We start from the raw sequence: 22,342 nt of genomic DNA, 5'->3' as shown, positions 1-22,342 counted from the left end.
TCTGAACTTCATGATTTGGTTGACTTGCGTCACGTTGACAAACTCAAAATACTCATGGACAGACAATTCTTGTTAACTTAGCTTGATGCACCTTATATTGAGTGTGGGTGTGTGAATGACAAGGGATAGACAATCTGTCACCGTCATCCACAAAATAAGTTGTTTTTCTCCTGCCTTGAAGTCAAAGCAACTTCCTTTCAGTTACTTGTGTATTGTTAAAATCACCAAACAAACACCATGTGTCCTCTTTCCAGGAAACATTTATTTCGATCAAGAGACAGGATCGCTTCTTTCCATAAACAGGTCAGTTAAATATTAACAAATTTACAGTCATGAGGAATGTAATAAAAAATAAACCAACAAAAAACAAACAATGCTCGCCTTTAAAAAACCCAACCCAGGGACCCCACCCATGATGATGTTGACCAGTGGCGCTGGAACAAGACTCAACTCCAATTCCAGCTCTATAGTTTCATCCTCTTCATTCAGTGCTTCACAGTTCCTCTTTCTCCGATTTCGTCTGCAGGAGAAAGAAAAAATTAAAGTTATGAAGAAACTGCAGAACAAATACTCAGTCATCTGATTTCTCTACATCTCTCAGATGCCACAGAATTTTAAGTGTTCTCACCGTTTTCTCCTCTTCTTCGTCATCTACAATTTCTTCTTTATCTTCAAAGTCGTCGTCCTCGGCTGCCTCCTCCTCCTCCGGCTCCTCCTCTGGCTCTTCTGGCTCCTCCTCTGGCTCTTCTTCAATCTGTGGAATAGTCAAATCATTTTCAACATTGCACCCCAACAATCTTCAACCATCACTGAGCGCACTTAAAATGACCCAACTGGGAACCCTAAAATGCTAACATTCAGAAAATACAAAAAAAAAAAAAAAAAAAGGAAAGTGTAGCTATAATGAAATAACCCCGTTTGAACAAGTCAGATATAAGAATGTGACTTGACACATGTACACCTAAAGTGAAAACTTTGCTATATGAATGTTTCCAAAGTAAGACAGAAAGGTGGCTGCTGGCATCAACTTGCCTGTTCGTCCAGAGCTACATTCATGCTGAGTCGGAGCATGCGCTCTATCCTCTCTCCGTAAGCCTTCGTGTCGGCCAGTTGGTAGCCGGAGCGCAGTGTGGCCGTCTCGAACAGAACCACGGCCAGATCTGACGCAATCTGGTCCTCGCCGTCATCCTGACAGACGTGAAAGGAAAGAAAAGGGTCAGTTCTCTGCTCGGTCCATTTCATGTTCAAAAATGCTGCACACAAAACAGCAACTCTAGCCTCATTTTACAAAAGCATTATAATACAATTTTATAAATTACATTTAATGGCATCATTCCAATGAGAACAAGTGGTGGACGGACTTACATTGACTTTGTTAAGCATCTGCTTGATGAGAGGATGTTTGGGGTTGATTTCTAATGTTTTCTTCTGGCTGGCATAATAGCTGAAGAAGAGAAGAGGGGAATTAGTATATAACCTCAGTAAACAGTCAACATGTTCCACCGCTGCAATTTACAACTGTGATAATGAGCATCAACATTGTGACAAGCACAGGATCATAACTCACTTTGTGGAAATGTCCTTTCCTGTCTGGTAAGCCTGTGCCTTCATGATCCTCTCCATGTTTCCTGACCAGCCATATTGACTGGCAACCAAAGCGCAGGGGGAGTTTGTTAGCCTCTGAGAGACGACCGCCTTCTCAATCTGTGGGAAAGACAGCATCGTATTAAGTACTACGACTGATGGAGCAAACATAACTTTAAATTGTATCGCCCCTGTGGCTGGTGTGCATTTCCCCATGTCATGAAAATTACAAAATGATTCTCTACCATGTCCTTCAGGGCCTTGTCCTTCAGCCAAGTGGTGAGAGGTTCATACTCCTTCTCCAGGGCCTCCCTCTTCTCCTTGGTCTTGTCACTCTCGTCAAATTTGACACCCTCCTTTGCGACGTTCTGGAAGCGTTTTCCGTCAAACTCGGGCAGCGCCTGGATGCAGTACTCATCCACCGGCTCCGTCAGGTAGATCACCTCGTAGCCTTTCTTCAGCAGCCTCTCCACGAAGGGAGAAGACTCCGCCTGCAGAGGGAAACCAGGACAGATTATCAATGCCAGCCTATTCAATTTGATTTTACATCATCTAAGTGCAATTCCAGCATGCCTTGTACTTGACAAGTTACATAATTAAGCATTTGAACCCAATAGGAAAACAGCCACTCACCTCCTTCCTGCTGGTACCAGCCATGAAGTAGATCTTGTCCTGCTTGTCCTTCATGCGCTCCACGTATTGCTCCAGGCTGGTCACCACTGTGTCGCTGTTGGAGGTAATGAAGCGCAGCAGCTTGGCCAGACGGGTCCTGTTGGAGTGATCCTCAATGACACCCAGCTTGATGTTGGTTCCAAACTCCTTCCAGAACTTATCGTTGTAATGCTCCTCTGCGATCTTCTTGATCATGTCCAAAGTCTTACGCACCAGCTTCTTGCGGATAACCTGAACGGAGACAGAAAGGATCACATCGGTCACTTTCCATTTTGTTTAATATTCCTTACCATTGTATTTCATAATGTTAACTTGTTCTTTCCCTTTCTCCTTCCTGTAAAACACTTTGACCTCTGTTTTGAAATGGGCTGTACAAATAAAGGTTCCTTTCTTGCCTGCCAATTAATCATCTTTTTGTCAGTAAAGAGTAAGAAGTGTTTTAACATTCTAAGAAACAATTGGGCTTTGGATTGTGTTGTATAAATGTCAGATGTGAAGCTCACCTTGAGCAGTTTGTGTTGCTGCAGAGTCTCTCTCGACACATTCAGGGGAAGGTCATCAGAGTCAACCTAGCCAAATACATTTTCATTAATCAGTGACATTTCGGCAAAGCGCAAACAGTTTATATTAGCACAAGCCTGTGTCACAGGGAGAGTTAATCACTCACCATTCCCTTGACAAAGTTCAGGTACTTTGGCATCATGTCGTTGAAGTCGTCTGTGATGAAAACTCTCCTGACAAACAGCTGTGACAGAGATAAACATTCATTTAGAACATCCTTCTATAAAGGACAACACAATGCCTTAAAAATGGGTACTTGGTCGAGGGAAATACCTTGATGTAGTCATTCTTCTTGGAGCCATACTCGTCAAACAGGCCGCGGGGAGCTGAAGTGGGCACAAACAGGATGGACCGGAAGGTGACCTCCCCCTCCGCCGTGAAGTGGATGTGGGCCAGAGGGTTGTCGGTGTCCTGTTAAAGCGAGAAACATAGTTTGAATTAAATAACATGAAACAGGTTGAACCTACAAGGAAGGCACAGAAACTGCGTGGACGTTTGACGAAGCGCTACTTTTCAGGTGCCTACCTTAGAGAACGTCTTGTAGAAAGCGTTGTACTCTTCCTCCTCGACCTCCTTAGCTGGTCTCTGCCAGATGGGCTTGATATCATTCATCAGTTCCCAGTCCCACACAGTCTTCTCAACCTACAACACACAGAGAAAAGTGTCAGATCTCATTATTTAGGAAGTAATATGTCCAAACAAAACAGCATCAACTTAGTCAAGGGCATAATCCCGCACGTTTTACTGCCACCATTTGATCAACGTATATAGTACGAAATAATAGATTTGACTAAAATCTTAAAAAAAAAAAAATAAAGAAGATCAGGGGTGACCCCGAATAGAATAGTAATGAAATAAAGGATCATTCGACATTCATAAACAACAACATGGCTATCTCAAAATCAAAGAATAGGCCTACATTTATTAATCAGAACGTACTATCGGAGCACTAGATACATTTTGAACGGTCTCTAAAAATCAACCGGGGAGGTGCACAAAAACAGATGTTTGCAGCTTGCATTTCTCTCCCCACTGACTGTCTGGGCGGCTAAAAAGAGAATTAGGACCACAAGTTCTATTTATAACCACGAAATACAAGCAGGACAAGAAACTGTCTCCGTCTATTGATCTCTGCTCCGTGTCAGTACCACAGACAGCACCACTACACACACATTCTCTGTCAGGGACATCCCTGATTTCATTTAACAGTCATCCCTATATGAAGTTCCTACCTTCTTTGTCTTAGGCTTCTCTTTGTCCTCCTCCTCTTCCTCCTCTACCTCTGCCTCCTCTTCAGCAGCCTCTTTCTCTGGTTCCTCTGCTGCTTCAGCATCTTCCTCGATGGGCTCCTCAACGGTCTCAGTCTGGCATGTCGAGGAGAAGAAATTATGTAATTTCATACGTCATTTTCATAACAGAGGGAACTGGGATGAAGTCTGAGTCACAGCGTGGGAGGAAGTGTCTCAAGTAGTCACCTTACTGGCCCAAACGTAGATGGGGAAGTTGATGAACTGGGAGTATTTCTTGACGAGGTTCTTGATGGTCTCCAGCTCCAGATAGTCTGAGGCCTCCTCTTTCAGAACCAGTCTGAAGTTAGAAAAAGACATTTGAGAGTAGAGTTGCAACAGGAAAACAGCATTCAGCTACATTAGCTGAAGGTGATTTTAAGATAACTTAAAAACTAAATGTAAAACCCACGTGATGGTGCTTCCTCTGCCCAGTGTGTCCCCGCGGGGGTCCTCAATGACAGAGAACGTATTAGAGTCAGACTCCCAGATGTGCTGGGTGTCATTGTTGTGTTTGGACGTCACGATGACTTTGTCGGCAATGAGGAAAGCAGAGTAGAATCCCACACCAAACTGGCCAATAAGCTCCGAGGTCGACTGGTCCTCGGTCTGCATGTCGTTCATCTTGTTGAGGAACTCGCTGGTGCCAGACTTGGCAATGGTGCCCAAGTTCTTCACCAGGTCCTCTTTGGTCATTCCAATACCAGTGTCAGTGATGTGGAGCATGTTCCTCTCCTTATCAGACTGGAGACAGGAACAATACAGTTAAGTTAACAGAGGGAGAACCATCGACATGACCTATAAAGGCTGCATCGTACGGCAAGTCGTTCTTGTGCATACTTTTATTTTGATGGTCAGCTCCTCGTTGGAGGCCATTGCCTCGTCATTGGTCAGAGACAACAAGCGGATCTTATCCAGAGCATCCGAAGCGTTGGAAATCAGCTCCCTAAGGAAGATCTGAAACAGAAGCAAACATACTATTAGTTCAACCTTTCCTGAAGGTCTGTAAGACATATTATAATAACACAATATTCCTGCCCAGTTTGTTCATTCAGTGGCAAGTGATGGTAACGGTAAAGGATGGAATATTTGTTCAAAACTGAATACCATGAAAGTTAGTGGGTGCCGTTTTAATAACGTTGATTTTCAATGTTAATGAATGTTGCTCCACGCTGCCTTAAGTATTTCATTGAAGTGAACTAAGATGACAATTCACTCAAATTACAGGCTAGGATGAGTTTCTTGTCAATCAAAATATTGTTTTAATTAGTGTCATACACAGTGGCCACTTTATGAGAAACATCTGTAAAATCTAATGCAATCCAATCCAACAGCTCAGCCATAAAGTCTACTTATATAAAAGATAATAAAGATCGGTTTTGATTGATACCGTCAGAGATTTATTAATTAAGTATGTTTATTATTGTGGTTGGTAGTTTTTAGTAGTATTGTATTAGTTTGAATTTATTGATCCATTTTCAAACATGAGGGGGAAAGAATATTAGATATACAATTTAATATACCACTAACTATGACCTCAACAACAAACATATTGTTAAATCTGATAAAAGTCAATCAACAGCATCATCTTGTAAACCAGTGCTTGTACATCAGGAGGTCATTTATTCTCTCTCACCTCCTTGTTCTTGTAGAGGGAGTTGATAATCAGCTTCATCATACGGTTGACTTCAGCCTGAAAAGCGTGTTTTTCCGACTTGTCTCGGAGTTCCTTGATCTGAGCTGCGTTCAAGCCATCCAGCTGGATAGCCTCCTCCTCTCTGGGGATAGACAGAAGCACACACACACGTGAAATCAGGGAAAAGCACAACAACAAATCATAGTTGCCAACAGGAAAATAAATCTGTTCCCGCCTGTAGGGATCAGTATTCAAGTTAAAGCCGAGACGCACAGGATTCCCTCGTCTTAAATGACGGATGTGCATCAAAAGGTTGCGGATCTCAAGAGCTGCTGTTAGCGTTTGTGTGCACAAGCTTGGTCATGTTGACCTTGTGCTGTCAACTCCAGGTTTAGTCGACCTCTCTCTTTTGATAGGGACAGCCACAGTACGCCCAACAGGCACATTCTGATAGAGGTATTCAAAGTGACACCTACCTCTGCACCACCTCATCATCTGTTCTGGAGCCATCTCTGCTTTTACCAAAGTCCTCCTCTACCATCCCATCGATGTCAACTTCATCCTCTGCCTTTACAGCAGCTGCCAAGGGGATTAAAATATATACATATTATATCAGTATCTGAAGAAATATACAGCACTTAAAGATCATATACAATGAGGCTTGGCGAAGTCGTGATCTAAATCGTGAACTAAAAAAAGGTGTAAAGCTGAGTAGGATGGCTTTTAATGAGCCACAATATGGCTGCACATGAGACGATAGCAACGATTTAATGGGGATGTTAGCTAGCATCAACCTGCTTTAATATAACGTTACATTGTGTTTCTAATACTTCTGGAAAGGCAATTAGAAATACTGCACACTAGCGTTTCTACAACAAATGTGTTGAAGCCTAATCTACCACACTGTCTATCATTGACATTTGGGCAAAATTAAGCCTTAAAAAATGACAAACAAATGAAAGGCTGTAGTCACGAATGAGCAGAGAAGCACCAACACAAGTTCACGCCACCGTTAGCTCCCTGGCTAACCGTTAGCTACAATGTTGGGTGATAAAAAGTGAGACAATACAGCAAACATATTTCTGGTACTTACCAAAGGCAACGAGTGCGCAAAGCAGACCTATCACCCAAACTCGTCTCATGTTGCGGTTCTGCGTGAGTGACGGTGTGTGTCTTCAGCTCCTGAAACAAAAGCCGGGAGATAAGTGCACGTAGCACAGCCTTAACAAGAGAGACAGACGAGCTCTCCCACCAAACGAGCCCACTTTATTTAACCCGTGACAGCCGACCAATGGCTGCGCACCACGCACAACGTTCGACCAATCAGAGCAGAGCACCTGGTACATGTTGTCCAATCACACTCTTCAACATAAGCCAATACTCGAAAATCGTGGCTAGACACCATTGGCCAGGAATGAAGAATCCGCACATCACTTCCTAAAATTCACCTTTTAATCTGGGGGAAAAAAATCTGTGTCAACACCTTAGTTAAACTTTGATTTTCTTATGCAATGTCACAAACAAGTGACACTGAGGCTGGATGACTCTGGGGATTTTCTTTATTTCTCTATGTATTGTCACTGACTGCAGCATTATACTTGTGTCTGTTACAGTTTATGATAGTCTAAATTGCATCATGTTTATCTACGCATGTTTATGTGGTATAGTATTTTGACTAGATCGTCTGGAGTCATTGTACTTAGATATCCTGCTGTTAAAAAACACACAAGAGATCACTACACATTATCTGCACTACTAATATTTGTCCACAAGGTGTCGCTGTTAAGTCAGTGAGTTAAAAATGCAATTTCCTCGTACACACTGAAAAAGTGCTGAAAAAGACTGAGATTGTGTCAACCTGGAATCACTAATGGTTAAATAAATAGTGTGTTACATTATCATACACATATGCACATTATTATTCTCAACCTGCCTGACTGTATTTGGTTGTGTGAGCATAAGATAAAGCTACAGACGTCAAATAGAAGTTGCAGTTATAGGCGTGTGGTGTTTGTGTGTGTGTGTGTGTGTGTGTGTGTGTGTGTGTGTGTGTGTGTGTGTGTGTGTGTGTGTGTGTGAGTGAGTGAGTGAGTGAGTGAGTGAGTGAGTGAGTGAGTGAGTGAGTGAGTGAGTGTGTGTGTGTGTGTGTGAGAGAGAGGGAGAAAGAGAAGGGTACATTACATGTAGTATGTAAGTCATTACATTAAAATACACATTTAAATCCTTATTTGGATCTTTAGTAATACTTTTGAAATCAGTACTTGTATGCACTCTGATTAAACACAATGTCAGCTGATATTAAATGGTTTTAATTGATTAACTAACGAAGCATAATATCTCAATCAATAATACCAATTTCGAGATACAAAGTCATAATGTTGATTTTTTTTGTCAATGAGATCGTCAAATGTTTTGTCATATTTTGACTTGTCAAGACAAAAGTGAGATACTCAATCAAACTTAGAAATTTTAAGTCAAATGTATACCATTCGAACTAGTCCTCTCGCCAAGTGTGTCCTAAAAAGCCTAAATTATGACTTAGTAGCATCTCACAATTTTGACCATGATTATTTTCATTTCTGTCAGAAATTAAATATATATCTGAGAGAAATAAAAATAAATAATAAAAATCTCACAACAGTGTCCCTAAAAAGGCTAAATTCTGACCTAGCATTGCATCATCTTGATTTACTACGATGAATGACAAAGTAAATACTTTGAGAAGTAAATTTACTTATTCACAATAATGAGACAAAACCATGACTCAAAAAGTGATACATTTGCCTTAAAAAGGCTACATTTTGATTAATTATTACATTATTATAACTTTATTATTACTCTCATTATTATCACTTAGTATCTTATAATTATGAATTACTTATAAGATAACTAAGTCATGATTTATATTTTCTAAGTCACACTTATGAGATAGTCTCGACGAGACAACAGTGAGATACTATGTCAGAATAATTTGATTTTAAATCAAAATTATACATCAAAACAATTATTAAAAGTGTATCTATTGTGTTGGTTTCCTTCGGTGCCATTATGCCTGAAATATTTCAGATCTCCAGTCTTTCAATGCTCGACAAACAGACACTCCTGCATATTAAATAAATGTATCCGGTTACATCGCAGCTGTTTGGTGGACAGTAGGAAGCGAGCTGATCCCCAGACGCACCAGCTTCTGATTCGCTGGTTCCCCGGGACGTTGCTAAACGCGGAAGTGACGTGAAAACCAACCAAACAGGGACACTCGGTATTTACAGAAGAGCTGGTGAGGTGCATGCATTCTCGTCTGGGAGCCCACCGCGACCTACAAAACGGGCTGCAACCCCAAGAGTCATGGCGCCCTTGTCTCTGTCCCTTCTGAAGCACAAGGACTGTCTGCAGAAGGCGAATGTATTTTGCAATGTAGTACAGAGTTTACACCAACGGCCATTCACATCTCGCTTATGGAAACGGAGTTTCGGTGCGGTACCCCATGGAGTCGGTCAGTTACTGTCACACCAACCCAGATCCCCAAACTACGCAGCATCTGTGTGTCGCAGCTCTTCGGGCGGCCAGGACATGACAGAGAGGCTGTGGTCTGTTTACAATGAGACCAAAAGGCAGACTGAAGGTACGGACACTCAGTGAGATACAGGACTGTTGTTGCCTTATAACGCTGTTATGACGAATGTTTACAGCAGACTTACGCACCAAACCAGTTCTGCATCCTTACAAACCTCCACTTGTGGTTGGAATGATATATTGTAGCTATAAGCTATGCTACGTTTTGTGTCACACATACACACAAACACCTTTAAAATATAATGAAATTCAAGTACCTACAGTATCTGCTTGGCTCTGCACAGATGTTTTATGGACAAAGGATTTTGGAGGTGGTTGCAATGAATTCAAGCAAATAGTCCACATGTTTTTACCTCACACAGCTCCACATATCTGCCTCCTCTGGCTTGTTTGAGCAGGAAACAGACCAATTACAGTATTTGCAAATACACAATGAAAATACCGTTAACATATTGGAGGTACTGAGAAATAAGAAGCTTTAGTTGAACAGAAATCTAGTGTACCAGTACTCTACTCGTGTTTTTAATTTGTATTTATCCTAACATTTGATCTGTTTTTGGAGTCCATAAGTGGCAAAATGTCTGAGAGAATATTTCCGTCTGAAGAGAAGAGAGGAAACTATACTTTATCTAGTATCGAGCCTAATAATGTGTCCTTTCCTGGATTCTGCATAATTAATGCATGTATCTGGTAACCTATCGCAGCTGTTTAGTGGATAGTAGGAAGTGACTAAACTCCAGATGCATCACAAGTATACACCATGAATACTTTTATTTATTAGAACGGTGACATAAGAAACATAAGTTGACAGATATCAGGCGTCCAGGTACTCCATGTGGGTGTGTACTGGCCCTGTTCAGACACCAAATCAAAAGGATTTATCCACCACCTTCAAGACATATGTACGTATGTCCTAAGATATGCCTTTCTGTCATAGCAGCACATAATATTCCTAAATAGAAGGAAACTGCAAAACAACCCCATGTGTTTCTCTCCTCTTAGATTTGATCCCAGCCATTTGCACCAACTCAATCGACCCTGACACCATTTTTGCAAACAATGAGATGAGCCTACGAGACACCGAGGTTTACGGCTTCGACTACGACTACACCCTGGCTTTCTACTCCAGGCACCTGCACACCCTCATCTTCAACATAGCTCGGGACATTCTCGTCACTAACCACAGGGTGTGTGTACAATGTGTGACTCACTTGGCACATTCTTTTTCTTCTGATACAGACAGGATCGTATTTCTTTGCTGAAATTGATCCGTAAACTAATTGAACAGCAACAACACAATTAAAGAATCGTGTGTTTTCATGTTTGTCCTTAAGTATAGAAACAAGAACAGGGAGGAAGGTACAGCTTATTAATCCCTCAAAGGGGAAATTAAATGTGTTCACACGCATGCGGAGACAGGACCTTTACATATGCGTACATGTATAAAGAGATGACAGAGTGAGGGGGGCTGCCTCATAGGACGGCACCCCGAGCAGACTTGCTCTACCTCACTAGAGCCCAGGAGGTGAAGCGACACCTCTCCAGCTACTAGTCCACACTCTGTACTTGGTCCGCACTGGACTTGACCAGCGATCCTCTGGTTCCCGAGTTCCCACGGACTGAGCTTCCCCCAAGTTGGAGAGATCGTTAGCAGAATAATCACCTCACATCTAAGGTTTACGCTGGGCTTTGTTGCACCATCAAGCACAGTTTTTACCTTCATAGGTGGATTATGGATCAGGCTTGTGGTGTACTCTGTTGCTCAAATGATTTTAGATTAAGCCGATGCAATGCCCTGTTTTGTTGCCACTAAAATATTTGATTTTCTTTTCTTAGTATCCAGAGGGTCTGAGAAATTATGAGTATACTCCTAATTTTACTGTCAGAGGACTTCACTATGACGTTCAGAAGGTGAGAAGGTCTTTGCTTATCTAACTCAAAAAATGACTGTTTTATGGTTTGCATCAATCGTACCGCACGCTCAGTGTTTATTAAATGAACATTTTTGTGGAAATATTGAATGATTTTAAACAGGCGCTGCTGATGAAGATAGATGCTTTTCACTACATCCAGTTGGGAACTGTATACAGGTATCTGTGCACTGTGTTACTTCTCACATCAGTGTAGTGGGTAATGATTACTACAATGAAAAACACACAGCACTGTATGAGCATAACATGTCGTTTCTCATCAGTTAAAGGACGACGCTGCACATTTTACAGCTTTTCTGTGGCATGATATAAATGAAAACATTGTCTCAGGATTTAATATTATGTGTTTCTTCTACAGGGGTCTTCATCCAGTCCCCGATGAGGAAGTAATTGCCATGTATGATGGTTGTCATGTACCTCTAGAGAACATGAGCGACTTCTATGGCAAGGTGAGTCATTGTCTATCTTTATCTATGACGGGGTAGACGCTACAGAGATAAAAAACGACTGAATATAATGATGTTTATCACTGTTCTGCAGAGCTCCCATGGCCACACCATGAAACAGTTCATGGACATATTCTCCCTGCCTGAGATGAATCTGCTGTCTTGTGTCAATGACTTCTTCATGAAGCACAACATCGACTATGAGCCAGTGCATCTCTACAAAGACGTAAAGGTGAACTACCTTGTTGTTGTTTTGTGACATTGATTAATGTCAGCATACAATATTTGCACTCACTTGTTGTTGTATCGGGGTCAACGTGTGTAAGGACATTAAATCCAGCCGCATAAATGTTAATGTGCACACGTTTTGCAGTGTTGCTGTGATACTCCAGCCATTCGATCCTGTCTTAATTTTAGCTGTGAAAACCGGAGTCTAATTTTAGTCGGGCAAGCCCGCCTCCAGCCATCTGCCTCTGTTCTCTGGTGGCTCTGCTGCTTCAGAGGGAGAGCGGAGAGACACCAGCGCCGCCTTCTCCCTTTGAGGGCAGCTGTCATGCTGGTCCTGTCTGTTCTGTGTGACAGTGAAGCGTTTTTGATGGATCGCTGTCATTAAAAGCCCTCAGACACGCTCTCAGTTCCACGAGAGGCTCTTATATCTTTTCAAGGACACCTCGCTTAATCTTTATTTTTCCTGCCAAGCCTGGTTTCTTATTCAGCATTTACTCTTTTTCTTACTTTTCCTTTTGACTTTTGCATACATCAAATATTCTTTGACTATGACAAAAACGTCCTTTAAGTTTGCCCTTAAATGTGCTACTTCTCAAGGGAGAGTCTATTTACTCATTCACTGATTCAAAAGAGCAGGTTACACTTTTGAAAATGTTTTGGAAACTCTCACTGTGTCACCAAAGCAACTAAACTCCAGGGTCTGCTTTCTTTATATTTCATTTGTATTCATAGATGCACTGTCTTTGTGCTTCCAAGTCAACCGTTTATACACAGAGCAAAGTGTTGCTCCTGGAGCTGAATGCTAACGTTGTGTCTCTGAAGTCGTGACTTCCTGGCTCTACTTTTTCCTCTTCACAGGAAGCCATTAGAGATGTTCACGTCAAGGGCATCATGTACCGAGCCGTGGAGGCAGATATTGGTAATGCCCTTTGATTTGTAGCCTTTTACTTAGTTTGAGCCAAAATTAAAGAAAGTATACGGCCAATTCTAAGTTTGGTGCCAAGACTTAAACAATTAATTCAGAAATAACGAGGCTGTGATATACAAGTATAACACTTCTCTCTGTTTTCTTATTTTCTAGAGAAATACATTTGCTATGGTGAGCAAAGCCATGCTGTGCTGAAGAAGCTGTCGGAGCATGGAAAAAAGATGTTCCTCATTACCAACAGCCCATTTGACTTTGTGTAAGTGTGGTTGTTGCTGTGATTCATTTAAACAGCCTTGTATTGTTGTACTAATATTTAATTAAAGCCATTTTTTAATGCCTCAACTTTTGAAGTTAGGCAACCACACATCAAAGGGCTATCCATCCGCAAGTATTTGTAATTCATTGTAAGTTATTGACTATGAGCCGCTTTTGAAGTCAGCCTTGATTGCACAAAATGGCTAGCTGTGCATATTCAGCCTCAGAAGGCTTCCCGGAGCCCAAAAACATCAAACCTGTGTCCTTGATTTAATGGTTTATTACATTCAGTCTTCACAGCACTATACACGGAACAAAGGAGACGGAGAGTTTGTACACACACTGAAGTAACCAAGTTTTTACCAATGCAATATTGTGACCTTGACGTCCTCTCGGATTCATATTCAAACTTGTTTACAATCTATTAATGATTTCGTCATCTCCAGCCTGTCCTTTTTCTTTGTTGCAGTTTTTCTTCCTGCACCTGTCCCTAACTGGGGTTGGATGTGCGTTATTCCCTTTTTAAAATAGGGCTAGACGATAATTCAATATGATCATTTATCGTCTTTCAATTTAATCATATTGAGATATCGTAATACGCCATTACTTTGTCTAAATTGATAATAACAAGCACATATTCAAATTAGAAAATGTGATCATTTTGCATACAAAATGATGTTCTTATGTCATATAGATTATTTATTTACTGGACGACAAGGAAACAAGCTATATCGTGATTCATATCGAGATGTGAAATGAAACATATGTTAAAAATAACATGGCAGTTTCATTGAGTTTTATTTCAACTAGCACTAACATACAGCCGTTCAAGATGGACATTTCATCGCTGGTGTAAAGCTTTGCCCTCAGCTCAGGTGTTTGTTATAGTTCCCTCGTGATGTTGCAGACAAGGTAACGTCTTGAATCTCTGTCCTCAGGGACCGAGGAATGAACTACATCGTAGGGAAGGACTGGCGAGACCTGTTTGATGTTGTGATTGTTCAGGCTGACAAACCTGGTTTCTTCAATGACAGGAGAAAGTAAGTGTCTAAGTTTGTGTCTGCGGCTCATGCTATGACCATGCTGTGCCTCTTTCACCCCACTGGGCCACGTTGCCTGCACTTAACCTTGTTCATTCCTTGTACACATAATGTGCATTGCTGTGTGTTTGTTTGGGAGCCACACAATATTGGGTAAAATGTGTCTTTGTGTATTTTTCACTAGACCTTTCAGGCGAGTGACAGACAAAGGTGCATTGCTGTGGGACAGGATTCACAAGTTGGAAAAAGGGAAGATCTACAAACAGGTGTTCTCATAATTCCTGAAAAATGTCCCCTGGATACACTTCATAAAATACATGGTTGATTTATTTTTTTAACGCGTGTTCTTTGATCACTGTAGGGAAACCTTTATGAGTTCCTGAGACTCACCGGCTGGAGAGGATCCAAGGTGCTGTACTTCGGTGATCACATCTACAGTGACTTGGCAGTAAGCAGCATCCATATTTACTACAAAGGGCTCATTACAACCACACAAAACACTGTATTAGGAAAAATTACGATATTTTAAACAAAGAGCGGAACCCTGCTTTGACCACGCTCCATTTACGATAAGTATGATTCTCCTGAAATTAAACTTGTGAGTTAATTTTTATATGCAACAGCCTCAATCTTAACGTTCATTGAAGAAGCACATAATAAGATACTTAGCGAATGCTTGACAACGACAGTAAAATAAATGGGTTGAGAAAGTAATTCTTCATGCATTATAACACAGTTACCGTAGCACTGCAGTGGGTTTGGTTGACAGGTATTTTCGTGTCAGTTTCTCCTGATATATCACATCTACCAAATCTACAGCAGTGAGTATCTCGGTAACCTACCAACCGGCCCTTCGTGTGCGCTAAACAAACATTTCACTTAATCACAATGAGTTATAACGACTTGGATAGATTAATGTGTCTGATCAGCTGTAAATGATGTTCATGGAACGCAGAGTTTACATCTCTGGCATAATGCCTTGCTGGTGGCAGCCAGCCAGCTGTCAAACAGATCGCTTGTTTAGAAAGATGGAACTTGGCGTTTGTGGTTGACACCGACCACAGATTACAGTCAGCGCAGACACAGAGCAGAAGCATCTCTTGAGTTAGTAAGGAGTTACAGGGGAGGGAGGGAGGAAGCTCTACTTTATTCCAGTTTCATGCAGTTTTATTAGATTGTCCAAGTACACAGAAGAATCCCCCAAAAATGTCTCACTTCACACTCAAATTCTGTCTGTACTGTATGATATGTACTTAAAGCCTACAACTAACACAAGCAGGTGAATTCCTGAATTATTGACGATTTCCGGTCCTTTGTTCTGCAGGATCTAACGCTGAAACATGGCTGGAGGACGGGCGCCATCATCCCTGAGCTGAGGAAGGAGATCAAGATCATGAACACGGAGCAGTACATGCACATGATGGCCTGGTTACAGGCGCTGACTGGGCTTATCGAGCAGATGCAGGTCAGGAGACTCGATAAAAACACACAGTGTCCCTTCCCTCTTTGCCTCTATCCTCGAATGTGTGAGCTTAACTTCTATGCACTGCTCCCAAACAGGTACATCGGGATGAAGCGTCTCAAGCTGTCGTGGAGGAGTGGATCAAAGAGAGAGAAGCCATGAGGTAATGGAGATAATTACTCCAGCACCCAAGAGCAGTTCATTTATTGAGATCTTGTAGAACTGATCGAACCTCATCTCGATGGTATGAATGTGTTTCCATGGCAGGTCACAGACGAAGGACATCTTCAACACTCAGTTCGGGAGTCTCTTCCGGACGTACCACAACCCCACCTACTTCTCACGCCGACTCTCACGCTTTGCTGACATCTACATGGCCTCCATCAGCTGCCTGCTCAACTACGACTTCCAGCACACCTTTTTCCCTCGCCGTACTCCCCTGCAGCACGAGGCCCCCTTCTGGCCTGAACACAGACCTGATGGTATTAGCGGCTCCTCACAGATCAGCAGGATGAAGGCAGACTCCGATGATTAATTCATTTTTCAATTTGAGAGATATGGAATTTTAGGAGATGCATGCCACATTTTAAGATATGTCTAACTGGTAACAATCCCGTAGGCTGTTGATGTTAATTGAGCTTTAAACTAATTAGTTACAAACTTCCCCTCAAAGAATTCAGTCTCTAAGCGGACCAGTGGATTAGTGCTATTTAAGCAAAAGGACACATGAGCGACAGAGCAGTGTGATGTTTTTATTAAAGACACTTTTTAATTTACATTTTTGTTACATACACAGATTTGTAAATATTGAATGCACTGATTGTTTTAGAGTTGCGTTTATATGTATATGTGTGTGTATGTGTGTGGGTGTGTTAGAGGAACAGTGAGAAATTATGCAAAGATGCTGTATTTACACAGTCTAAACAGCAGGGGGCAGTCACGCATCATGTCTACCATGTGTCTCTGTAGTGTGAATTGAAGATTACCTTTGCTTTTTTCTATCTTTTCCATCTGTAAAACTATACAAGACTGTCTGTAAAAAGGGAATACTCAGACGTGACATTTACATTACAAACTCTGTTGCCTTAATCTACTTTGTCACATTACTGCAATGTGTATATTTTTGCAATACTCCAATGTAATCTGTGTTAATGAAGCTTTTCAAATGTTGCACCTTGGTTCATCTCATTTGGAACTGCACATTGTGATGTGATACACGCTGCGCATTTATGGTCTGAGATCTTTGTATGAACGGTTTCCACACAGCACAGCCTGTATGTCTAATTTTAGCACGTGAGAAATGTTCATATTTGTCAGGAAAAAAGAACGTCGTTGCTTTGATCTGTTAAGGTGGCATTGAGTTTCATTGGGTTTCACACTTCACAAATGCGTGAATTGTTTTCACACGTGCTGGAATGAAGGCTTGAAAAGAATGTATTTCACATCTGGAAATGGGGAACTCTTTAATATCTGTGGCCACAACCAAAACCTCATGTTTGATTTGTGTTTCTGTAGTTTAAAATATGACGTGTATTTTTATTTCACTGTTTATTAAAATGGATTAGGCTTAATGGTCCATGAGTCATGAATTTAAAGCAAATTGATATGGTTGGATACTTATGTAATTAGATTAGCAGGTATGTGTTTATTTCATGTTTAATCCATTTGTACTACGCTCTTTTTTCCTTTCGATTAGCTGTATAAACAACTAAAGGAAGAAATATTTCATAATTTGAAAATTAAATTTCAGGGCTAATTCATCACTCCTTAATATCCCTCTACTTTCTAATTACCATTATTGCAGTGGGTTTATTGGGACTAATCCATTCAAATCATGTTACGGACTAATTCCCCATATTGCATTTGGGGATTTCTCCATCAGACAGGTGCCCAATTTGAGTTCTTAGAAAATAAGCAAAGCCGAGTGGTTTTAGAGGGATCAGAAATGATAAGATCGATGATGCTGTGTCCCAAGCTGAGCTGAGTGTCCGCGGGTTCAGTCTCTGGCCTCACAATTGTTCCACCAAAGCTGGACTTCTTATAGGCACCATGGACAGCAACAGCACGCTGTTGAGCTCCGGCTCTCCTCTTCCATCCCTCCACGCCGAGATGGCGACTATTACGCCCACCATCTTCCCTCGGTTGGGCTACAGTATACTCTCCTTCCTCATGTTCATCAACACCGTGTTGACAGTTTTTAACAATGTTCTCGTCATAACCGTGTTGCTGAGGAATCCGTCGCTCCTCCAGCCCATGAACGTTTTCATCCTCAGCCTCGCGGTGTCTGACCTGATGATAGGCCTGTGCGGCTCCCTGGTCGTCACCATCACCAACTACCAAGGCTCCTTCTTCATCGGCCACACAGCCTGCGTGTTTCAAGGATTTGCAGTCAATTATTTTGGTGAGTGGAGTTGTGGGAGAGCAGTTTGTGTTGTATGGACTTTTTGAGAGCAATTTTTGTTTTCTCCGTGTCATTGTAAAACACAATCTGAAGGCTAGAATATTGATCTTTTTGTTTCACTTCACCTAATCTCAGAATGTGTTGTGGCTTTACAAATATATTCATGTTGTAGGCGTCTGTTTGATGCTTTTTGAAAATGTCCCTCTACTGTAATCAGATCTTGCAAATTTCATGTTTATTTCTATATTTGTTCGTCTGACTGAAGTTCATTCTTGACTTTGGACACAAACTGTAATACAACATAAACTTATATCCTTAGTGGATGGAGTTTTCTCTCTTGTAATGAAGATGTTGTATACATATATGTTCAAACCCTGATAAAGACAATGAGATGTAGTCAAAACCTCCAGAAAAAGTAAGTGAAACTTGAGATTTATTTTTATGTTAACTTATTTCTCTTTCCCAGGTCTGGTGTCTCTCTGCACTTTGACCCTACTTGCCTACGAGCGTTACAACGTGGTGTGTAAACCGAGAAATGGTCTCAAGTTGAGCATGCGGAGAAGCATCAACGGGCTGCTAATTGTCTGGATCTTCTGCTTGTTTTGGGCGATGGCTCCGTTATTTGGCTGGAGCTCCTACGGACCTGAGGGAGTCCAGACCTCCTGTTCTCTGGCCTGGGAGGAGAGATCGTGGAGCAACTACAGCTACCTCATCCTCTACACGCTCCTCTGCTTCATTTTACCTGTTGCGGTCATCATCTACTGCTACTCCAAAATGCTCACATCCATGAATAAGGTGGGCTTGTGATGGCTTCTGTGTATTCATTCCACTTTTACACCACTAGATGTAAAATGTGTCATCAGTTTGCAATTTACCACCTACAGACTAAAACAAGCTTTACATAGCTGTTAATGGGTGTGAAATGTCCTTCCTACTTTTAGCTGAACAGGAGTGTGGAGCTCCAGGGTGGGCGTTCCAGCCAGAAGGAGAATGATCATGCCATCAGTATGGTCCTCTCCATGATCATAGCTTTCTTTGTTTGCTGGCTGCCCTACACGGCATTGTCAGTGGTGGTTGTCGTGGATCCAACACTCTACATCCCTCCATTGGTCGCCACCATGCCCATGTACTTTGCCAAGACCAGCCCCGTCTATAACCCCATTATCTACTTCCTGTCCAACAAGCAGGTAAGCAGCTAAAGTGTGTATCTGCTTCTAAAATTGAGATGCAAAGGCTGAGTGTAAAAAAATTATTTGAATTGCACGTGAAACTTGATGCTTTTATACGACAGTTCCGGGATGCCGCTCTGGAGATGCTGTCGTGCGGCCGCTACATTTCCCATATGCCCAACACCGTCAGCATCAACATGCGCTCCTTGAACAGGAAGAGTCGGCTGACTTCCTTAAGCAGGAATGTCAACTCGCACAGCAGGGTGTTGCCTCTGTGACCGTCTCCAGCAAAAACACATTGTCAGTGTTTATCGGTGCCTCATCAAGGACGCAGACCTGCACATCAGCAGGCCCATGTCTCTCAGAGAGGTCTTCACTGCAGCCCAGTGGGAACAAAATCAGCTCAGTAACTGACAGCTGATTTTGAGAAGGTGGACAAAACAAATGGAAAACCTCATGAAACACGTTAATACAATACAATACAATCCACCCAAATAGCGCTTATTTTGTTCCATTGTTAGGTGATAAAAGAGATGAGATTATTCATCTGAAACTAATTTGTTTTGGGTATTTTATTAAATTGCAAGGTGTTCCTGTGTTTATTGTCCATCCCATTTTTTCTAGTACAATAAAAATATTCAGTAATATGTTTTTCTTTCTGTGATTTGTTTAGATCAGTAAACTGGTACCTCTCTCATACTGATGTTTGCAGGTGTGTACTGTATGCATGTGAGAAACTAGCCAAAGAAAGGCGATCTTGCATTTGTATCAAGACTAGGGAAGTCTATTACAGCCGGACTGCAGACAGACAGAGACTCTGAGGAATCTTTTGACCCCTGAATTTGTGTTCATAAATAAAATGCACTTGTTTTCATGTGTGAAAAGATACTTCTTCCGTTCTGAAAGTTTACCCCTTTGGGGGAGTTGGGTAATGCATCGTGTGTGGTGTTTTTGTGTGGAAACAAATACTCTGATTCTATGTTAGTTATTATGCACGTCACCTCTTCCCATATGTAATTATGTAAATAAATGAAATCAATGTCAACAATAGCCAGCTCCATCATAGTAGCGTTGACTTCTCACACCTCCTTGAAGTCTGCAGCACAAAACATATACTATTAGATTGCTGCAGTGTATACAGGCAGAATTTCACTCATGAGCACCTGTGTGAATATGGGGTTTACTTAGCACATATTTTTATCAGTTGCAGGGACTGCAAAAGCAACACAGTGTGCTCTATCTCAGATTGTATCGCTGTCCTAATATAAAAGAACAACAATGAATATAAATCAGTTCTGCAATACCCACAAAATACATGAGATTTGGGTGCACTTTTTGAGCAAGCCTGCTGCACAGCTCACATTGTGCACGTTTTAACAATGGGAAGTCAGTCAGGCAGTGATATACTTCATTTTTTCTTAGCTGGCCTATTCTGTGGTCTATTTCTTATTTGTGTTTATTTATTTCTTAAAGACAGTTCAGAGGGATTAGACGGTTCAGAAAGGGATGACATGATGACTAAACCTCTGAGCCTGATTCAAACTCAGGACTTCTGTGGCACACGCCTGAGCCAAAACTGAGTCCCCAGAAATGAAGATTGGCATAAATCATTGAATGTAGAAAAGGAAACTATTAAAAGGAGTTTTAACTTTTGAGTGAGGCAATTCATTTTTGATCTCAGGGGAGTAAATATTGATTTACTTTATTTCATTGATATGTTTTTTAATTGTATTAGTTCATATGTTTGTTTTTGGGAGCGAGGATTTGATTATATTCATTACATTATGATTCACTTTAGTAGCGTTTCACAATAAACCTTTGCAATAAGGTCGGTGAATCTGACAATCCTTATTTTACCCAAAAAACTGACAAAAATCTGTACCTGCTTTTCTCCAGATATGACCCTTAGAATTGATTCCAAACAACCAGCATCTTGTTTCTCAGTCTGAGAGCCCTTTAGGTGCTTTTGTTATGCAAACTCCAAGCAGGATTTCATGTGTCTTTCACTGAGGGGAGGCTTCTATCTGGACACTCTGCCATGAAGTCCAGATCAGTGGAGTGTTGCTGGAGCTCAGCCAGTATAGGACCGTTGGCTTCTTGGTTACCTGTCAAGGCCCTTCTCTTCAGATTGCTCAGTTTGGCCCGGGCAGCCAGCTCTAGAAAGAGTCTCGATTCAAAATGAAATGTGCTCATGAGAAGGTTCAGCGCTGCAGAAATGTGTTCTAGCCTTCCTCAGAGCTGTGCCTCGACATGATCCGGTATCTGAGTGAATACTAAATTCTTTTTTTTTCTCTTTTTAATAAATGTGCAAAAACAATAAATTCGAAAACCGTGTTTTTTCTTTGTCATTATGTCGCATGGAGTTTTGTGAAGTGAAGAGTGAATTCACAAATTTGAATTGCAACATAATAAAAGGGGTGTGAATACACCATAAATGATTTCTGTCATAAACCCGTTTAGTGGTGGCAGCCCCAATGTTATTTTTCTGAATAGTCTTTTGTAAATATGTCACGCTGTTTTTGATTAGTTTTTTGTTTTAAAAAATAGTCAAAATAAGCTCTTGTGATTTTTTAGTTTTGCTGCTTATTTTGTGCAGTTCCCTCCCACTTGTTTGGGCGACTTAATGTAAATATTGTAAATGTGAATCTGTTCCTAAAGTGTGCTTAAATTGTCTTTTCATTTCTATTTTAGCAAGTTGTCTGAAATATTTACATTATTTGTTTATTGCCAAGGCATTTGATACATGGTTTTATGATTCAGTTTATTGTCCAGAACTTTTCTTTTTTTTCACAACTGACATTTGATCAGTCTAATATGCAGGATGGTCAGGAGGAAAATGTATTGTGTTGATCTAATCCCAGATTTGGCATAGTCCATAAGCTTGCACATTTGAAGCAAAGAGCATTTCACACTTTATCTCCAAACAGGATTACACAATGTCATGCTATAATCCAGCAGCATGGCTCTCTTTATTCCCTGAGCCAATTCAAGAACTCCCAAGTCATCCATCTGGCATGCTTAATGCAAAGCTTGTAACCTTTGTGAAACTAAATGAAAAGGACAGCTGTTTACCTCACACATATACTGTATTTATATCGTATGCATCCCAGGGCCATACCATCATCATTATTGCATTTCTGGTTTGAGCCCCATGGTTGGCTTTTTAAAAT

General features: G+C 41.2%; 3 protein-coding genes across 4 annotated transcripts; 2 read left to right on the top strand and 1 right to left on the bottom strand.

Annotated features, from left to right (window-relative positions):
* Positions 1-244: 244 nt before the first annotated feature.
* On the bottom strand, positions 245-6,969 carry hsp90b1 (heat shock protein 90, beta (grp94), member 1). Of its 2 annotated transcripts, none has more exons than XM_079162449.1 (18): positions 6,833-6,969; positions 6,216-6,318; positions 5,740-5,881; positions 4,944-5,060; positions 4,516-4,847; positions 4,293-4,404; positions 4,050-4,181; positions 3,343-3,459; positions 3,091-3,228; positions 2,924-3,001; positions 2,760-2,825; positions 2,218-2,487; positions 1,830-2,075; positions 1,568-1,704; positions 1,366-1,444; positions 1,029-1,188; positions 629-738; positions 245-520 (listed from the first exon to the last, which is right to left on the bottom strand). In XM_079162449.1, exons 1-18 carry the CDS (start codon positions 6,879-6,881, stop codon positions 494-496), a joined length of 2,415 nt encoding a protein of 804 aa, XP_079018575.1. In that variant the 5' UTR covers positions 6,882-6,969; the 3' UTR covers positions 245-493. The 2 variants fall into 2 exon arrangements, with proteins under 2 accessions (XP_079018575.1, XP_079018574.1); XM_079162448.1 differs by having other exon boundaries at positions 629-754; positions 1,033-1,188.
* Positions 6,970-8,993: 2,024 nt separating this feature from the next.
* Positions 8,994-17,167, top strand: nt5dc3 (5'-nucleotidase domain containing 3). Its single transcript, XM_079162394.1, has 14 exons — positions 8,994-9,361; positions 10,315-10,499; positions 11,149-11,223; positions 11,347-11,402; positions 11,602-11,692; positions 11,784-11,921; positions 12,776-12,836; positions 12,999-13,101; positions 14,039-14,140; positions 14,325-14,406; positions 14,502-14,588; positions 15,465-15,605; positions 15,701-15,765; positions 15,870-17,167. Exons 1-14 carry the CDS (start codon positions 9,085-9,087, stop codon positions 16,135-16,137), a joined length of 1,731 nt encoding a protein of 576 aa, XP_079018520.1. The 5' UTR covers positions 8,994-9,084; the 3' UTR covers positions 16,138-17,167.
* Positions 17,168-17,559: 392 nt separating this feature from the next.
* parietopsin lies at positions 17,560-19,450 on the top strand (the record flags this gene model as incomplete). The annotated part of the gene is given in 6 exon segments (XM_079163488.1): positions 17,560-17,583; positions 17,587-17,643; positions 17,646-18,003; positions 18,470-18,798; positions 18,945-19,190; positions 19,295-19,450. Coding segments are annotated over 6 exon segments (1,170 nt in total).
* Between the last annotated feature and the right edge of the window lie 2,892 nt (positions 19,451-22,342).

This window comes from Pholis gunnellus, assembly GCF_910591455.1.
Source record: "Pholis gunnellus genome assembly, chromosome: 7".
Taxonomy (NCBI): Eukaryota; Metazoa; Chordata; class Actinopteri; order Perciformes; family Pholidae; genus Pholis; species Pholis gunnellus.
This window is presented reverse-complemented; position numbering and strand designations above follow the sequence as displayed.

Coding starts and splice junctions, on each gene's coding strand:
- nt5dc3 (XM_079162394.1), top strand. CDS start 9,085: ATGGCGCCCTTGTCTCTGTCCCTTCTGAAGCACAAGGACTGTCTGCAG. Junction 13,102..14,038: donor AACAGCCCATTTGACTTTGT/GTAAGTGTGGTT, acceptor CTCTGTCCTCAG/GGACCGAGGAATGAACTACA. Junction 14,141..14,324: donor TTCTTCAATGACAGGAGAAA/GTAAGTGTCTAA, acceptor ATTTTTCACTAG/ACCTTTCAGGCGAGTGACAG.
- hsp90b1 (XM_079162448.1), bottom strand. CDS start 6,881: ATGAGACGAGTTTGGGTGATAGGTCTGCTTTGCGCACTCGTTGCCTTT. Junction 4,405..4,515: donor GGCAGAGGAAGCACCATCAC/GTGGGTTTTACA, acceptor TTCTAACTTCAG/ACTGGTTCTGAAAGAGGAGG. Junction 3,002..3,090: donor AGAAGAATGACTACATCAAG/GTATTTCCCTCG, acceptor TCTCTGTCACAG/CTGTTTGTCAGGAGAGTTTT.